Source organism: Saimiri boliviensis, chromosome 11 (genome assembly GCF_048565385.1).
Source record: "Saimiri boliviensis isolate mSaiBol1 chromosome 11, mSaiBol1.pri, whole genome shotgun sequence".
NCBI classification, from domain to species: Eukaryota; Metazoa; Chordata; class Mammalia; order Primates; family Cebidae; genus Saimiri; species Saimiri boliviensis.
In genome coordinates this window covers 51986529-52004556 of record NC_133459.1, presented here as the reverse complement: position 1 = coordinate 52004556, position 18028 = coordinate 51986529, and the positions used below count along the sequence as shown (strand labels likewise).

The 18028-nt window shown below is 58.5% G+C and overlaps 1 protein-coding gene across 2 annotated transcripts in view; it reads left to right on the top strand.

The window, feature by feature from the left end:
• Positions 1-11111, top strand: part of GLIS1 (GLIS family zinc finger 1) — a 242227-nt gene extending 231116 nt beyond the window's left edge. Inside the window, exons 8-11 of one of the 2 annotated variants that reach the window (XM_074380854.1) lie at positions 2634-2790; positions 7392-7570; positions 8050-8217; positions 10551-11111. In XM_074380854.1, coding sequence (XP_074236955.1) covers positions 2634-2790; positions 7392-7570; positions 8050-8217; positions 10551-10708 — 662 coding nt within the window. In that variant the 3' untranslated portion in view covers positions 10709-11111. The remainder of the gene's footprint in view (positions 1-2633; positions 2791-7391; positions 7571-8049; positions 8218-10550) is intronic. The other variant, XM_039474045.2, reaches the window with a different exon arrangement.
• The last annotated feature ends 6917 nt before the right edge of the window (positions 11112-18028 follow it).

Sequence of the window (18028 nt, the reverse complement as noted above, 5' to 3'; positions counted from 1 at the left end):
AGGTAATGTGGAAAGACAGCTTGCCACAAAGTATGTTTTAAATTAATGGTAGCTATTATGATAGTAGAATCGCCGGATGTAACATAATGTAGGGTGCTTACAGTTGTAACTCCAAGCCAGGGGTTGCAAACTGTTTGGCCTCATAGGCATGGGGGTGCTTTTTGGTTGTTGTTTTTCTTGAGACAGAGTCACCCAGGCTGCGGTGGCACCATCTTGGCTCACTGCAACCTCTGCCTTTCTGGTTCAAGCCATCTCCTGCCTTAGCCTCCCAAGAAGCTGGGATTGCAGGTACATGCCACCACACTCAGCTAATTTTTGTATTTTTAGTAGAGATAGGGTTTTGCCGTGTTGGCCAGGCTGGGCTCGAATTCTGGCCTCAAGTGATCCTCCCACCTTGGCCTCCCAAAGTGCTGGGATTGCAGGCTTGTTTTTTTAACGGTTTCCATATGAAGGTCTTTCCACATCGTGTGCTCTCCCCTTTGCCACAGGCCCCACTGCTCCCCTTGTTAATCCATGCAGTTTCACTGATTTTGCTCCCTGCCATGCTGCCTGAAGCACTGAGCTTCCTGCCCCTGCCACAGCCCTGCTCGTTCCCTTAGCAGCCTCCTGAATTGCAGGCCTAGGCCAAAGGGGCCAGCTGGGATGAGCTAGCCTTGGAACCCCAACCAACTGAGAAGGTAAAAGGTCTCCTTACTCCATTCATGAAAAGAGACTGGTGTATCCTCAGATTTGTCCTTATGGTGTAATAAGAGCACTGGTCTGGATCCATGGTGACCAGAGTGCTGTTCAGTATGTAACAGCTGCCCCATGTGCACTGGCCAATCAGAGTGGACACCATATCAGCACAGCCCCAGGCTAGTCCCCAAGTCACACAGTCCATCGGTGCAGCCCCAGGCTAGCCCCCAAGTAACACAGTCCATCAGTGCAGCCCCAGGCTAGCCCCCAGGAAACACAGTCCATCAGTGCAGCCCCAGGCTAGCCCCCAAGTAACACAGTCCATCATTGCAGCCCCAGGCTAGCCCCCAGGAAACACAGTCCATCAGTGCAGCCCCAGGCTAGCCCCCAAGTAACACAGTCCATCATTGCAGCCCCAGGCCAGCCCCCAGGTAACACAGTCCATCAGTGCAGCCCCAGGCTAGCCCCCAAGTAACACAGTCCATCAGTGCAGCCCCAGGCCAGCCCCCAGGTAACACAGTCCATCAGTGCAGCCCCAGGCTAGCCCCCAAGTAACACAGTCCATCAGTGCAGCCCCAGGCTAGCCCCCAGGTCACACAGAGTCCTCCCAGGGCATCTGCTGGATGCATGGATTTCGGAGAAAATGATCAGTTGCTATTAAAATAAACATGGCCAGGGTGAAGAAGGGATGCACAACTGGCACTCCCTAGAGAGATGAGCCACGGAGAAGCCAGAGGGAGCCCAAGGAGCCCTGGGCTCCATTCTCCGTGTGGTGGCCTGGAATGCAGGGGTCGGGTGTATTCATCTTTTTTATTCTTTCAGATGAAATAGGGAGCATAACGACTTACAGCTCTTGCTGTGTCCTTCCTAGACTTCAGTCCCAGAGTAGGGGTTTATTGCCTACTCTGATTAGGGTTTCTTGGTGAAGGCATTTGGGGAGTGCTGGGCTCAGTAACTCCCAAAGACTCAGTTGGACCCCTGGAGCAACATGAGACACTGACCTGGTGTCCTCCATCGATTTATTAGCCTGCCTATCTTAACAAGGGTTAAGACCCTAGGGGGTAAAAGATGACAAAAGGTGGCATCACCTTGCAGGTATCTTCTGAAGGTTTAGAATCTGAGACTAGAATGTGGCTGACTCCTCTCCTCAGTTGGGACCCTTGTTCAGTGTACAGTCCATACAACCATCCATGGCAGCCCTTCTCAGGTCTCCCAGGCCAGCCTGTCACCCAGCTAGTGCAGTCATCCCTCTTTGGAAGCCTTCACAGTGGACACCCGGCTGTGCTTGCATGTCTCTGGGGGAGGTGGTTACTCTGCAAGGGCAGTCCATTGCCCTGCAGCAGCACTGCCTGTTAGAAGGCACGGCGGCGCCCTGGGCTGCTGGCTACTTCTCTCAAGCTGCTCTCCGTTCCTGAGTCTCTGTCTGCTTCCAGGGCCACACAGAACGAGCCCCTTCTTTTCCTGAACAGCGCCACAGAGATTTGAGACTACCTGCCCTATACATGCCCCCGTCTCAACACACACGTGCACATGCACACACACGAACACACATGCATATGCACACACACATATGCAAACATGCATGTGCACACACATGCACACACGTGTGCGCACACACACATATGCACGCATGCACGCACACACATACACATGCACACACATACACACACGGTCTGAGCACCGCATGCCTCTGACAGCCCCTTGCCAGTCCACCTCTGCTATCAGGGTGAGCCCCAGCTCTGGACACAGCCCTTTATCCAGGGCCTGCAGGGCCTGAACTGAGCAGAGTGGAGCCAGCACCTCCCTCATTGGGGCCCCTAACCTTCCAGTGATACAACTGTGCTCATTTTCCCTCTTGTCTTTCGGTCTCCATCATCAGGCATACACAGCTCCTGGGTCATCATAGCCATCTCTAGGGAGTGGCCCGAGTCCAGTGACCCTTGTTTGATTCCCTGCAGGTGTGTATCCTGGTTCCATCACCCCCCACAATGGACTCGCAACAGGCCTCCTGCCCCCAGCCCACGATGTGTCTTCCAGGCACCACCTGCTGGATGCCACCACCAGTTCCCACCACCATCTGTCCCCTCTGCCTGTGGCTGAGAGCACCCGGGATGGGTATGTACACCAGGCCAGTCCTCCTCCAGGGGCAGCAAGAGGGAACTGGGGGGAGGGAGTGGGGGCAGGTGTCCTGCACTATCTGTCTGCTTGTTACTGATAATGAAAATGGCCAGCCTTCAGGGAACACTGACTGCGTACTGCGTTCTAAACACTTTCTGTGCCTGTTTCCACTGGGGCCTGCAGTAACCCTGAGTAGACAGTATTGGCTTCTGAATGCCTTGCTTCAAGCAGCCCCTCCTCCCCACTGGGGGACCCTGGGAAAACTCTGTAGCCCCACCCAACAACCCCTGCATTCTGGACTGCCAAACCCAGAATAGAACCCAGGCCTCCCGGGCCTCACTCTGGTATCTCCTTGGCTCATCTGTGCATTTGGGAGCAGACTGCCCACTGCTCACACTCCACAGATGCTGGTGTGGGCCCCACCCCATCTCCAGCCACTGCAGCTGTGACTGTCACCCGGCCTGCTGCGGGGGCTGTCGGGGAGCCTTTCCTTCAGGATCACTGTGGAGAGGGGTGGCCTCTTCCCGTGCCCAATGTGGTTCTCATTGTGGCCACTTAATTGACTGGAAATGGTGAATGTGTTAATTGCTGGACCGTGATCTGCTGAAATCTGTTTTTCTTGCAAATGAGCAGAGGCCTCACAGCCCCGCCCTCCTCCCCTCCCTGCTATTTTTTTGCTAATCACCTTGTCCCTTCTCCTCCTCTCCCCCTCCCCACACCCAGCCTGACCCCAGCACCTTCCTCCTTCCCTGCCCTTCCTCTGCCAGGCAACAGTCTTGGTTTTGGCCTGCCTGCGCCTGGGGCCAGCTTGGCTTCATCACCACATTCGTGGCCCACTGTGGCCCTCCTATTATTACTGGGCTCTTCCTGCCATTCATTCACCCATTCATTCAGTGTTCAGTTACGGAGCCGCTGTGGGCAGGCCCTGGGCCCCGTGCTGGGGCTGCCGATTACTCTGGCCCTGGAAATGCTTACTGTGAGAGGGAGACCTACCGCATAGGGGCCAGTGCTACGCGGCAAGGAAGCAGAAGGGCTGTGGAGCCCAGAGGAAAGCCCAGTGGCATGCGGCTGCTGGGAGGATGTCAGAGAAGGCTTCCTGGAGGAGGTGAGGCTGGAGTTGGATGGGTGGAGAGGCTAGGAGGAAGGAGTAGCAAGAGTGAAGGAAGGCATGGTGAGAGCTTGGTGTGATCTGGGGAACCACCATGTGGGGTGATGAACTTGGGAGAGAGGCTGCCAGGTCCAGAGCCCAAGGCCTGGGATGGGACTCAGCCTGAGGCGTGTTGAGCAGTGATGTGGTCAGGTTTGGGATGAGGACGCAGGGCGGCATTGCAGGGGTGGAGTGGACTGCGGGGCGCGGTTCAGGCTGGGGAGGAGGAACCAGAAGGCAGTGGTGACACAGAGACAGCAGGAGTGGGAGACCTGGGCTGGGCAGGGAGAGGAGGGGGTGTCAGGGGCGACCTGTGGTGCACAGGGGCTGCTGATGGGCAGGGGAAGATTGTAGCCGTGAGTGTGAGTGTGAGCAGAGAGTCGTGAAGAGGCCGCCTGAGGGGATGTAGAGGAGGACCCAGAACACCAGGCGCAGCTCGAGCTCAGCTGCTGCTTCTGTGAGAGGCATCAGAAGGCCCTGCCCGAGGAAGGGGGTGAGAGCCGTACACATGCCTGACACTGTGTGTCCTACCTGGCACAGGCGACGCCATGATGGCCCCCGCCCCCACCCATACCCACTCAGGCCACCTGCTCACCCACCAGCCAGCTGAAAAACATCTTCAACCAAAGGAAAAGAAACCACGGAGTCCATTCAGTCCTCAGCTGTGCACTCTGCCCTGCCTCATTCATCACCTGCCTGCCGCCTGCATAAGTGCCCGTCAAGAATTCTGCAGTGAGAGGCAGAGTGATGACAAGAGGGGACCCCCGCCTGCCCACCCCGCCTGCCCATCCTGCCTGCCCACCCCTGCCTTTGGCAGGGAGCCTCAGGACCAGCTGCAGGAGAGAAGCGCCCTCATGCCTGACACCAGGCCCCGGTCCAGTGTGAATGGGTTTCTTTTTCATCCTGAGAAGAGAGTGGGGAAAGGGACTTCAGCCTCCCTTTCCCGCCAAAGTCAACAAGGAGCAGCCACTCGTGGCTCCCCAGTGGTTTGCTGGGACGTTTAAATAGCTTGACAGAATTATCTGATTCACTCAAAAATATGCTAAGAGGGCCTGACTTCATGACCAAATTTATTTACCCTGGCTCGGAGAAGACGACGAATAGGGTATTTTTTTTCCCAGCCTTGTGCGAGGTATGAAGCCCTTGGTCTGCCAGGCCAGTGAGGTTTTATATTAATTTTTATAGGTTCCAGTTGAAGCAAAAATATTTGATTTAGGAATCATTTGCATGACTCAGGAGGAGGAGCTCCGGATGATCTTTCCTGCCTTTTCAAGAGTTCAGGTAGAGCTGCGCACTCTCAGGCGTCACATCTGCTGTGGGAGAGTGTGTTCTGTTTAATTTCACTGGCTGCGAAGGTGGCAGATGTGAACTGATGGTGGAGCGAGACAGGAAAAACAAACTTTTGAAAGTGCATGTTTTTTCTCCTTCGTATCTGGTTCATCTTAATCCTGCAATGCCATTAATCTCTGGGGTTTGTAGCTGAGAGATTCGTAAACTCATTTATTAGTGTCATCGGTTGTTGGCTGAGTGGCAGGCCCAGTACTGGGCACCAGGTGGCCGAGAAGGACCAAGACCTGGCCCTTCCTACGGGGGCTCCAGGAAACCATGGGAGGGCTGGGCTGTGGGTGCCCAGCTGGGATAGAGATAAGGCAGCCACCAGGCAGCAGGCTGGTGGGAAGGCAAAGCCACTCCCCAGCCAGGCCCTGGCCCAGCTTCAGTCAGGAGAACTTGTCATGAGGACACACGGCTTGTGCACAACTCTACACGGTTTCCAGTGCATAGAGGAAGACACTGTCCCATTTGGTCACCCTTAAGACGGGCCTAAAAATGATGATGATGATGATAACGATAATTTATTCCTGGAGGTGTGATGAGGATTTGGCTCATGAACTTAAAATGGTGACATGGTCCCACAGTGTGTGAGTGGCTGGGCCAGGGACCCAGCACCGAGGCCCTGCTTCCCCTGTCCTCAAGCGAGCCCACAGTGACAGGCCCAGACCTGTGGATGATGACAGAAGACTGGAGGGGCAGTGGAGGGGCTGCCAAGATGGGAGGGAGCAGAGAGGAACCTGGTGCAGCCGCAGACATGGAGACTCCAGCCTGTCTCCAAATCTGCTTTCTCCATTTCCAGATAGCCCTGCTTCCTTCAGAGAGGCACCATCTGTTAACACGTGGAGTCTCAGAGGGTAGGCAAGGGTAACGAGGTCACCTGGAGCTGTGACACTGAATTCACTGTATATTTTAATGTAGATGGTCCAACAACCCACAAATCCAGACAAGAAATGGGGACTCTGAGCTCCCGCTGTCTCCCTCTTTCTGCCATGCACCTAAGTGCTTTACAGGCTGGGAGCCTTTAGCCTTGTCCCCAGAGTCCCCAAGCCATTGATCTCAAAGTCATTTTGGTCTCCATGAAGTGGGCCTAGGGGCTTAGGAAGGTAGCGTGAGAAGGGAACCTGGCCTGTAGCATCCTGCGGTCCAGGTAGACGGCCCCGGGCTGGGCTGGGCTCAGGGTGCCTGTGCAGCTCTCAGCCGCTGCAGTCTTGCTTCTGAACATGAGCTTCCAGAGCGCATAGTCTTGAGCCTGCATGCCCCTCAGGCTCTGTATGAAGGCAGCTGAGGAGCCCCCCGTCGCAGGTGGTATGCAAGCGGAAGACAGATGGCCAGGGCTGGAAACAGGAGAAGGTTCCTCAGGATACACTGAGCAGAAAAAAATGCCAACTTGGCTGTGGGACCGACTTGCTAGTTTTTCCTCCCTTCATCTTTGTAATGATGATGCTGATGGATGGAGTGGCTGAGAATGCATCACACGTCACACTCTACATTGCTTTCATGTCACCCTGACCGTAGCCCCTGAGGTCAGTGCTGTGTGGCTGGGAGTAACTTGGGCAAACCTCTCTGAACCTTGGCTTTCCGGTCTGCGAAAAGGACACAAGATCATCTGTCTCGCAGGGCCTGGGGCAAGTCAGGGCTCAATGCTTGGGGACTGAGAGTGCCATGGGCTGCTCCAGGGCTCCTCCTCCAGGTCACCAGAGTGGCGAGCATGAGGCAGAGAGACGGGCACCCAGCAGGTAATGATGCTGCAGCGTGCCCAGTGGTGAGCCAGCGGCCCTTCCGGGAAACCAGGGCTCAGAGACATTGAGCAGCTTGCCCCAAACACCTAGACACTGAGAGCAGTTAGGGGTTTGAACCCAGTTCTCTCATCTGGAAAGGTCGCGTCCCTTACCTCCGTTCCTTGCTGACTATCCTAAACACCAGACTCCAAAGCTTCCAGGATTGAAAGTTTGGCTTGAACCTGACCAGACATGAAAGCTCCTCTTCTAACTGATGTAAGTTGGAGCAGGTCAGCTGGGGAGTGGGCTCCCGTCGCTGGAGGGGAGCAAGCCGTGGCAGCCCTGCCTCTGGCCCCACCCTCCACAACCCTGCCTGCTGACAGGTTCTCCATTCTCTCCAGGTTGGGGCCCGGACTCCTCTCACCCATAGGCAGCTCCCTGAAGGGGCTCGGGCCACCACCGCTGCCCCCACCCTCCCAGAACCATTCTCCGGGAGGCCAGCCCTTCTCCACGCTCCCAAGCAAGCCCGCCTACCCACCCTTCCAGAGCCCTCCACCCCCGCCTGTGCCCAGCCCGCAAGGTAAGCTCCGGCCAGGGGCCCACTCCATATCACCCCACCATTCCTGCTCAGGAACCTCAGAGGAATGAGGAGACAGTGGCCTAGTGGGGGAGGCAGGGGCTCAGAGAATGACTGTCTGGGCACTGGGGCTGAGGGAAGCTGGGACGCAGGGGACATAAGAGGCCCGGCTGGGGCACGGCCTGGAGGAAACTGATCCTGACAGTGAGGAAGAGTGAGAGGCCAGTGAGCGCCGGAGCGTGGAGGGAGCAGGCATCGAGACCATCTCAGCCACCCCTGGCCTGTCCTCCCTCCCTGCAGGGCGGAGCTGAGAACGGGCCCCGGCCTCCTGCACCTTCTGTGCCCTGACCCTCCTCTCTCGCTCACACCCACGATGTCTGGACCGGACCACACGGGAGGCGCAGCGTGCAGTGAGGACGGTCCCCCTCCCCGCCCTGGGTACTTCTTTTTTGTGAACGCGGCCCCTGCCACCCTGTCTGCAGGTTACCAGGGCAGTTTCCACTCCATCCAGAGCTGCTTCCCCTATGGTGACTGCTACCGGACAGTGGAGCCAGCAGCTGGCGGGGACGGACTGGTCGGGGAGACCCACGGTTTCAATGCCCTGCGGCCCAACGGCTACCACAGCCTCAGCGTGCCCTTGCCTGCCCCAGGTGAGCCCTTTCTGCGTGGTTTCCGGTCCAGGGCACCTCCCGAGCTCAGCCCGGTGCTGGGTGCTGCATGCACGAGGTCCTGCAGCCTTTGGATGCTTATGTGGCAGGGCCATCCCCACTTTACAGAGGGGTAAGTAGAGGCTCAGAGGGTCCCAGGACCCCACAGCACTGTCTGTACCTGCCTGACTGTAATGTCTGGCTCTTCCCACAGCTTCAAGAGCCTTATGCGTCTGAACGCTAACAGGTTTCTGAAGAATCAGACTGGGAGCTCATGGTTTAATTACTGCTTCACTTTATTTATTAAGCACCTACTGTGTGCCAGGCATAGCTGCAGACCCTGGGGATATATCAGGGAATGAACAAATCCTGCTCTCCCTTTGGCAGCAGAGGAGTCTAGGCAGGGACAGAGCCTGGAGGTCGAGCTACCCCTTCTCCGCCTCGGTGCCTGGTGCTGCCCCGCAGGGCCCTGGGCCTCCCCAGCGCTGCCCCTGGCTTGTCTAGAGAAGCCCAGGGAGAGGGGACAGCCCACAGAGGTGGAACCAGGCTCAGAGCAGCAGGGCAGGCCTAGTCAGGGCAGGCTTAATCAGAGCAGGGGCATCAGAAGGGAGGGGCTAGACCCTCCCTGAATTCTGGAGCCAAGACCACCCTCAAAGCAGCCTGGGGCTCAGGTCTAGCCAGAGATTTCCAGGGCTCCAACAAAGAGGAACCTGAGACCTGCCCCAGAGGCCCTTTGGTCAGCTTTGAGAGTGCGCAGCGCGACAGTGGAGGGGCAGGGATATAGAGACAAGCACTGAGGTCTCAGCTGGGCACACACCACCCTGTGGGTCCAAGTCCACACACCTGCAAAGGCCGGTCCCTGCAGACAGGCTGGATGCCCATGCCAGTTGTCTGTGTGTGCCCGTGCTCACAGGGCTGGCACAGGTGGCTCTGGCAGCATGTGCCCCATGAGTGTGAGGAGCTGGCAGGGCATGCACTCGTGTCTGCACACGTGTTACCCCACGTGTGTGTGGATGTCCGTGCACTCCTCTGTGTGCACATTGTGTCGCCCACCCGTGACTTGGCTGATTCCACAGAGTGCGTGCCTGTGTGTGATGCGGGCTGTTTCAGGTGAGCATGCTTGTGTGCACCTGTGTTCAAGGACCATATCCACAGGCCTGTGAGTACACGTGTGCCATGTCCACTCGTGATAGACGTGTGTGCATGGCCCCCTGTGTGGCATGTGCCCACATGGAAGATGAGTGCTCTGTGTCTGTGCACGCCTGAATTGAGGTGCCCAGCACTGCGGGCTCCCCGTCCTGTCCTCCCACCCCCATCCAGCCCACATGGGATTTCTCAGTTGTGCAGCAAGGCTTGGAATGAATAGCTCTGACGGCGTGGCAGGCAACTTCCACGCCCTGCTCCTACACTGGCCAGGGGAGGTTCTTTTGGCCTCCCCTCTCCCCAGCACCCACTCCGGGCCCACTAGCTGCCTTCTACCCACACTTCCCTGGTCAAGTAAAAATCACGCACAGAGCTGACACGCTCGAGGAGCTGCAGGGCCTCAGAACAATTTGGCCCAATGCCACCGTGTAGACAGGCTAACCTGTCTCGGGCCACACACATGAATGACAGCAGTGCATTGACAGGCCTTTAGGGCAGGGACAGGAGAGGATGACCCCTCCCAGCCCATCCCAAGTCAAGGGCCTCTGAGCGGTGGCCTCACCCTGGACACAGCATGTCCAGTGGAATAGGGAGCTATCTCTGGAGCCAGATGGACCTGGGTTCAACCGCAGCTCCCTTCCTTACTCACACTGTGACTTTAGGCAAGCGTCTTGGCCTCTCTGTGCCTGCCTTCTCAGCTGTAGAATAGGATAGTGAATCCCACCGCATGGGAGCGTTGCGGAGCTGAAGCCAGACAAGCTGAAATGAGCACTTACTAAGTGCCCAGGAAATGCCGGTGTTCTTCTTTGGGTTTCTTGAGTCCGTTTGGGGGATGCAGCTGAAAGGGTGGAGACGAGCTGGTCCTTCTGCCAGGAAGGGACCAGCCCCTGAGGTCAAGGGCTGTGCTGCTCCTACCCGCCCCCACATTCTGCCTCACAGTCAGCCCCATGCCTGTCTCTCCAGCTGTCCTGAGCCCCCTGGGTGTGCCAGGCCCAGGGTGGCTCCCAAGTCCTCTCCCCACCCCAGTGACCAGCTCCCACATTCGGAAAAATAGAGGGCTCCAAGCAGGCCCCGTGGACAGAACTCGGTGAGGGGGGACTCTGGGCAGGTGGAGTGGGGCCTGGGAACTGGGAGGGATGAGCAGGCACAGCCCCTGCTGCCTCCGGCGCTGACCGCTTCCCACCCATTGTCAGGCTATGAGGCCCTGGCGGAGGCCTCGTGCGCCGCAGCGCTGCCGCAGCAGTCATCAGAAGACGTGATGTCCAGCGGCCCCGAGGACTGCGGCTTCTTCCCCAGTGGAGCCTTTGACCACTGCCTGGGCCACATCCCCTCCATCTACACGGACACCTGAAGGAGCCCTGTGTGTGCCTGCCTGCCCAGCACTGCAGATGTCACCTCACCCACCTGCTGTCACTCCCACCCTCCGTGTACCCTGCGGGAGCGCCAGACCACAGCCGGAATATCTGGGCTATGACCCAGGGAGCCAGTCGGCCGTGCCACCCGGCGCTGCCATGGAGCTGCCATCTGAACCCGAGCTGGGTGCACAGAGGTGCCCATCAGGACTTGTGGCCCTGTAACATTCCCTCAATCGTGTCTTCCCGTTCCTTTCTCCAGTGGTTTTGAAATCACAGACCTCGTGTATATAAAATATGCAGAACTTGTCTTCCATTCCCCTGCCAGTTTTATATTTTTGGTTTTACAAGAAAAACATTAAAAACTGGAAAGGATCTGTGAGGGCCTGGTTCTGCTTTGCGATTCAGCCCAGAGGTGGGTACCGGGAGAGCCTCCGAGGAGGGTGACGGAGCCAGGGTTCAGAGCTAAGGAAGCTGTGTGAAACCAGCTCGGGCCCTGGGTTCTCACCGTGGGGATGGGAACCAGTGGCACGTGGCCTCCACCGCACACCGTGGCCCTTTCATACGCCAGCGCGAGTCCCAGGACTACGCAGAGAAGTAGGCCTTTCCCCATGGACAGGTGGACAAACTGAGGCTGGGAGGTGCAGCGACAGGCTCCAGACCTCAGATCCCACAGTCTGACCACAGTCCGGCCCAGCTCCATCTGAACCAGGCCCCTGCCTGCTACAGAGACTCCTCAGTAGGTGGGAGAATGAGCTTCGAGTCTGGTGTCTGGGCTTCTGTAAACAGAGGAGCCCTGGGTGGGCAGGGCAAGCCTACCGGGGATGGAGCCGAAACAGCCTCAGAAAGCCAAGAGCAAAGGCCAGTCCCTGCAGGTAGGCTGGAAGCCGAGAGCAGCCTTTGTCCCAGAGCCCCTCGCCCATGCTGGAAGACCGAGGCTCGCATGGGTCTGTCCCCATCCCCTATATGTCTCTCCAGCATCCAGCACGAGGAACAGGCCCATGCTCTAGGCCTGGAAAGGTGACCTGGACAGTGGCCAGCATCTCACATGTCACACTGATCACCTGTTTAAAAAATCCAGGAAAATTCCTGCCTCATTCCCGCTGGAGTGGAGCCATAGAAAGGTGGTCATGTTTATCACCCTCCCGGGCTCCCAGAAATGGTCTAGGGAGGGTCTTGTTGTTTCCTCTGTAGGTAAAGAGGGGCAGCCGGCATTCACACCCCCATCAAAGGGCCGCCTCTTTGTACACTGACTTAGCAAAACAGGATGAAAGGCCCAATAGCCCCCTTCTTTATAGAGAGGGAGACTGAGGGTCAGAGTGAACACTCAGCCACGCGGTGGTGGAGCCATGATGAGCACCTCGTCCTCCCCATCACCCACGGTGCCATGCTGGTCCTCCCCATCACCCACGGTGCCATGCTGGTCCTCCCCATCACCCACGGTGCCATGCTGGTCCTCCTCATCACCCACGGTGCCATGCTGGTCCTCCCCATCACCCACGGTGCCATGCTGGTCCTCCCCATCACCCACGGTGTCATGCTGGTCCTCCTCATCACCCACGGTGCCATGCTGGTCCTCCCCATCACCCACGGTGCCATGCTGGCCTGTGGTGCTTCCTGGGGATCTGCCTTCTGCCTCCTTCCAGGAGCCTGCTGAGGAGGTGTCTGCACCCCTGTCCTACTTGAGCCCTCCACACCTGGGCCGAACCATGAGGGGCTGCATTTGAGGCCACTGCCCTCTGGCTCGGGGCTGGCTCCAGCCAGTGAGGAGCCCAGCATAAGAGGAAGGTGGAAAGGGTCCCTGGGTGACTGTCTTCACTGAAGATCTCGGTCTAGTCCAGTGGCCCCCGTCCACACAGCCCACTCCAGGCTGGGAGCAGCTCCCCTCCTTCCTTGCTCAGGTGTGGGGCAGGGCTGGGGAATCACTTGACACACCTCGGTGTGGTCCCCTCAGGAAACTCTCCTGATGGCCCCAAGCTGAAGAGAGACGTCTTCCCTGCCAGACTCTGCTGCTTATTCCCATCCTATAGGCACAGAAACTGAAGGACAGTGCACTGGGCTTGGTGGCTTACACCTGTAATGGCTCACTCCCAGCACTTTGAGAGACCGAGGCAGGCGGATCACCTGAGGTCAGTAGTTCGAGACCAGCCTGGCCAACATGGTGAAACACCGTCTCTACTAAAAATACAAAAAAATAGCCAGGCATGGTGATGCGCACCTGTAATCCCAGCTATTCAGGAGGCTGAGGCAGGAGAATCACATGAACTCAGCGGGTGGAAGCTACAGTGAGCCAAGATCGCACCACTGCACTCCAGCCTGGGTGACAGATTGGGACTCTGTCTCAAAAAAAAAAAAAAAAAAAAAAGAAAGAAAGAGAGAGAGAAACTGAGGGACACTGAAGTTGAAGTTAAGGGACTTGCCCATGTGACACAGCCTGTGAGTGGTAGGTAGGATGGGTTCAAACCGGGCATCAGGCTCCAGAGCCTCCACCCTCACCCACAGCACTGTCCTGCCCTTTGCAGGCTGGGGCAGCCTCTCCCACGGCCTCTCAGCCTCCGCCTCCTAGAGTGGCCCAGTCCAAGCCCACAGCACAGAGGGACTGACCCATTGTCACAGGGCAGATTGGGCTGCTGCCTGCCACCCAGTGTCTCCTCACCCCTCGTCCCCTCCCCCACTGATTTTATGGAACTAATTAGGCCAAGGCAAATTAGTTTTGAACGGGGATGCTGAGGAATCAATACTACATGTCACTGTGAGCACTTAATCCACTCCAGATAAGCAGCGTGAGGCTGCGCCATGAGGACATATTTCTATTAATAATGAAAGGGGCTGAGCCGCAAGCCGGGAACACACAGGGAGCTGGCAGTTGGATCCCATTTAATTTCAGAGAGCAGAGGGCGGGAGGAAAGGAGACAAAGGCAGAGAAACAAAGAGGCCGAGACAGAGCAGAGCCGAGCAGGCGGGAGGGGACCCGGAGGGGCTCGGCGTGGCTCCTGCCTCTGCAGTGATGGGATCTGGAAATGACATTTCTCACTCTTCTGCCTTTGACTACGCTGAGCCCTGCTCCTCCTGGCACACTTGGGGCGCCCGGCTCCAATGCCAGCAGGGTCTCCCTCTAATTGAAGGCGAGCACCCCATGAGACCGGTCCCCAGGCAGGACCCCAAGGGCTGGACCTGAGCTCCCTCCCTGGTGCTGTCTTCAGCCCTTATTTTTAAAACACCGAGACCAAAGCCCCTCCCGAGCCCTGACCTGCAGCCTGCAGTGCATGGGAGCCTGGCCACCACCACTGTCACTGCAGTGGCATGGCGATTACCCCCAGACCCACCATTGGCAAGGAGCTGTGACTTACCTTCACACAGGGAGGGCTAGTGGGGTTAGGTGGAGGGCTGAGGTTTCTCACCCGGCCTAGGGAGCGCCTTGTGGGAGACAGCCCAGGACCCCACAGGGTCTATAAAGCAAAGGGGCTGAGTCTGCCCAGGGGCCCCTGAGTCCGACCCAGGGCATAGGGTCAGGACCCGGGTCAGGACCCAGGGCAGACAGCAGCCCATGGCGTCCTTCCAGCCCAGCCACTCCAGGCCAACCCCACTTCTGCCCAGTCCTGGCCTCTGTCAAGTTCAAGCTAGACTGGTCCAGCAACCGAACCCTGAAGCCTTCATCTCTCTGTCTTCGTGAGGGACCAAGGCCCTCTCTCTTTCTGTCCCTCTCCTGCCTCCCCTGCCCCCGTCCTGGTCCCTGTCCTCCCTTTCTCCCCGCCCCTCACTCCTCTCCTCTCTCCCTGCCCCTCCCCCTTTCCTCTCTCTGTCCCTCCCCCATCTCTGTCTGCTCCTCCCCTCCTCTTCTCTCCCTCCTTCTGCCTCTCCCTGTCCCTCCCCCCATTTCTCTGTGTCCCTTCCCCCTTTCCTCTCTCTCTCTCCCTTCCCCACTCCTCTCTCCCTGCCCCTCCCCTTCCTCTCTCCCTGCCCCTCCCCCTCCTCTCCCTGTCCCTCCCCCCATTTCTCTGTGTCCCTTACCCCTTTCCTCTCTCTCTCTCCCTTCCCCACTCCTCTCTCCCTGCCCCTCCCCTTCCTCTCTCCCTGCCCCTCCCCCTCGCTCACTGCCCCTCCCCCTCCTCGCTCCCTGCCCCTCCCCCTCCTCTCCCTGCCCCTCCCCCTCCTATCGCCCTGTCCCTCCCTCTTCCTTGCCCCTCCTCTCTCCTTGCCCCTCCCTGTTTCTTCTCTCCCTGCCCCTCCCCTCTTTTCTCTCTGTTCCTCCCCCCACCTCGATCTGTCCCTCCCACCCTCTCCTCTCCCCTTGTTCACCCCCACCTCCCTGTCCATCCCCCTTCTCCTCTCTCCCTGTCCCCCCATCCCTCTCTTCCTGTCCCTCCCTGCTCCTCATTCCTTGTCCCTCCCCTGCCTCTCAGTACCTTCCCTCTCCTCCCTCCCTGTCCCTCTCTCCGGTCTCCCTCTGTCCTCTCTGTCTTCCTTCTCTGACCCCCATCCCTCCCCACTCCTCTCTGACTCTTCACCTCCGTCCCCCTCTGTCTCAACATTTCCCCACCCAAGCCCCTTTGTCCCTCCCCCCCCACACCTCACCTTGTCCCTCCTCCACGCCAGTAGGCCCATCTGTTGTCCCTTCTGTTCTCTGTTCACGCTTTCTCCTGCTTGGGCTATGTCTGTGAGTGTCCTCTTTAAACTGGCAGGTGCCCTCTGGGGCAGAGCCTTTCCTGCCCTCTTCCTGCTCTTCCTCCTTCTGCTGCTTCCTCCTCACTCTCCCCTTCTTCTTGGAGGCCCAGGGAGGGGTGGTGGCTGGGCCCAGGCATCACAGCACTCCTGGTGGCTTGGCTGGGCAAACGGAAGAGCGGAAAAGGAGCGTCCTAGAACCGGCCTGGTGGGAGCAGCCTTGGGGCCCCATCCCCCTCCTTCCCTCTCCCCCTCCCTCACCCCTCCGCATCCTGGCTCCCGCCTGCCAGGGTCTTGGGTAGATGTTGGACATTAGGTCCCCTCCTGCCTGTGTGCACAGTCCAGGTCTCCTCCACGCTGGGCACAGGGATTCACCATCCCTGATCCTGTCATCCAGGGACTCCCCCTGCTTCTGCTGGCCCTTGGGGACCCCATGAGCTAACAGGGGACCCAGACCATTAGGGTTGAGAGGGCCCACTGAGACCACCAGCCCCACCCCGCTCACCGCACAGTACGGAAGCCCAGACCTGATTGGTTTTGCCCCCATTTCCAGCCTCTCCCCGTGCCCCTAATCCAGGGGGTGGCCAGGGGAGTGCCACTGCAGCTTTGTGCCCCTCTGCTGAGCAGCAGCTGCGGTTCTGAGGTCCCTGCTAGAACGTCCCTCCCAGGAGGGCAGGGCGTGAGCTGTCCTCTTCACTGCTGACCGCCCAGCCCCTGGAGCAGCGCCCGGCACACGGCCGGCCAACAGTACCCATTTCTTATCCCCACCAGCAGAGCCAAAGAGACAAGGACCCGGCCCTGCAGCCCCTCACCCAGAGCAGGGCCGAAGCAAACACCTGTGAGCGAGGTTGGAGGAGGACACGGGTGTGGAGGGGCATGGGGCCTGCTGGAGGTTCAGAACAGGTGGCGGGCCAGTGCAGGCAGCAGAGAGCCCAGGCCTTGGGCCCTGCTTGCACCCTGTCCCCACTCCCTTCAGCCCACCCGAAAACAATGGTGGGCTCCTAGCCGGTGTGTGCAGCCTGCTGAGGAGCTTCTGCAAGGCACGGGTTGTGACCCCCTTGTACTGAGGACAGAACTGAGGCTCTTGGAGGTGACCTGCCCGAGGCCGAAGACAGGAGGCAGAGCGGGGATTCCAGAGCAGGTCTGTGGCACCGGCGCCTGGCCTGCCCCCCGCCCATCTGTAGCTCCAGACTGAGACTTGGGTCCTGGGGCGCCGCCTGAAGATTCTTGGCACACGCCCGTCTCACCCGCCTAGAGGGGACCATTAGGCTTTTACAAGTCCTGATTTATATACTCGCCTAGGCCGGCAGCCCTGCCAGGGATTTATAGGTTTCTAAGTGGTCTCGTCCCCAGGGGAAATGCAATCAAATGTGCACCGGGAAGGAGCTGCCAGCCTGCCTCCGCCCTGCTGTGCCAACACATGATTTAATCACAGCCCCGGGCCTGGTGCAACAGGATCCTGCAGAAGGGCGTGGGAGGCCAAGGAGGAGACAGATGCGTCTCCAGACAGCCCTGGCCAGGCTGCGCCTTCCACCAGGAGTGTCCTCTCCGTGCGGCGGGGAGGGGTGGGGAGCTCTGCGGCGGGGCTGGACTCGGGTCTGGTTGCATTAATTTTAGGGCAGAATAAAGAACCCGGGCAGCCCTATGGTTTAGAGGGAGCTGAGGGCACGGAGGAGACGCAGCGCTGGAGGCTGAGCCTCCCGGCTATTCTCTGGGGCTCCGAGTCTGTTCTCCAGAGCGCTTGTGTGGTTGTTTGACATTTTCCAGAAACTAATTCAAAGAGTCCTGGTGCAGCCGGGCTGGGATTTCTCGCTTGCCTGGCAGCTGTGGCAAGCTCTGCTCCTTTAGGCTGGTGCCTCCTTGCAAGAGGGTCTGGGGCTTGAGTCCCTCTTTACTGCGTGACTATCTTGTCACAGCAGGGACCACATTGGTGGCCCTGTATCCCCAACGCCCAGCAGAGGGCCTGGCGCACAGCTGGGATTTCCTAACGGTTTCTTTGCATTCATTTACCGGTGACAAGAGAATGTGCAGAACTAGGGCCAGGACAGGGAGGGGCTGGCTAACTTCATACCCCACGGTGTTGGGGGCACAGCAGACTCAGGGACCCTGGCCCTAACCCCAGAGCTCTGCAGGGTGCTCTGGAGAAGAGGTGACTGCTCAGTGGCCCTGGGACTATTAGGATGCAAAGGAGCTCCCCGTCCCTGGGGCAGGGGGAGCAAGAGTGGCCAGGAAACTGAAGCAGTCGTGTCACTGGGTCAGGACCTGGACCACACAACTGCTCAGACCTCTCAGTTCCAGCTGGGACTCTGTGACAGCAGCCCTCTCTCACCCATGCAGGCAGCAGCAAGCCTGGCCACCCGGCATTGTTCCCAAGGCTGGACATAGGACAGGGGCATCCTGGTGATTAGTTTCATGTTTGCAGGGAAAGCAGGTGCCCAAGGCTGGGGCCACTGCCTAAATGTTTGCTTGGTGGCTTAGGGTAGGCAGATTTCCCACCTGGCAGCCCAGGACAGGGGACGGGGTGGCCGCGCCAGGGCTCCTCCACCACCTCAAGTTTCCCAGCAGGAGCCTGCAAGTCCAGAAACTCCCCGGGTCTGGAGGCCGCAGGGAAGGAGGGGCTGCAGGTCGGAGCCCATGGCTGCTGTCCACCTTCAGAG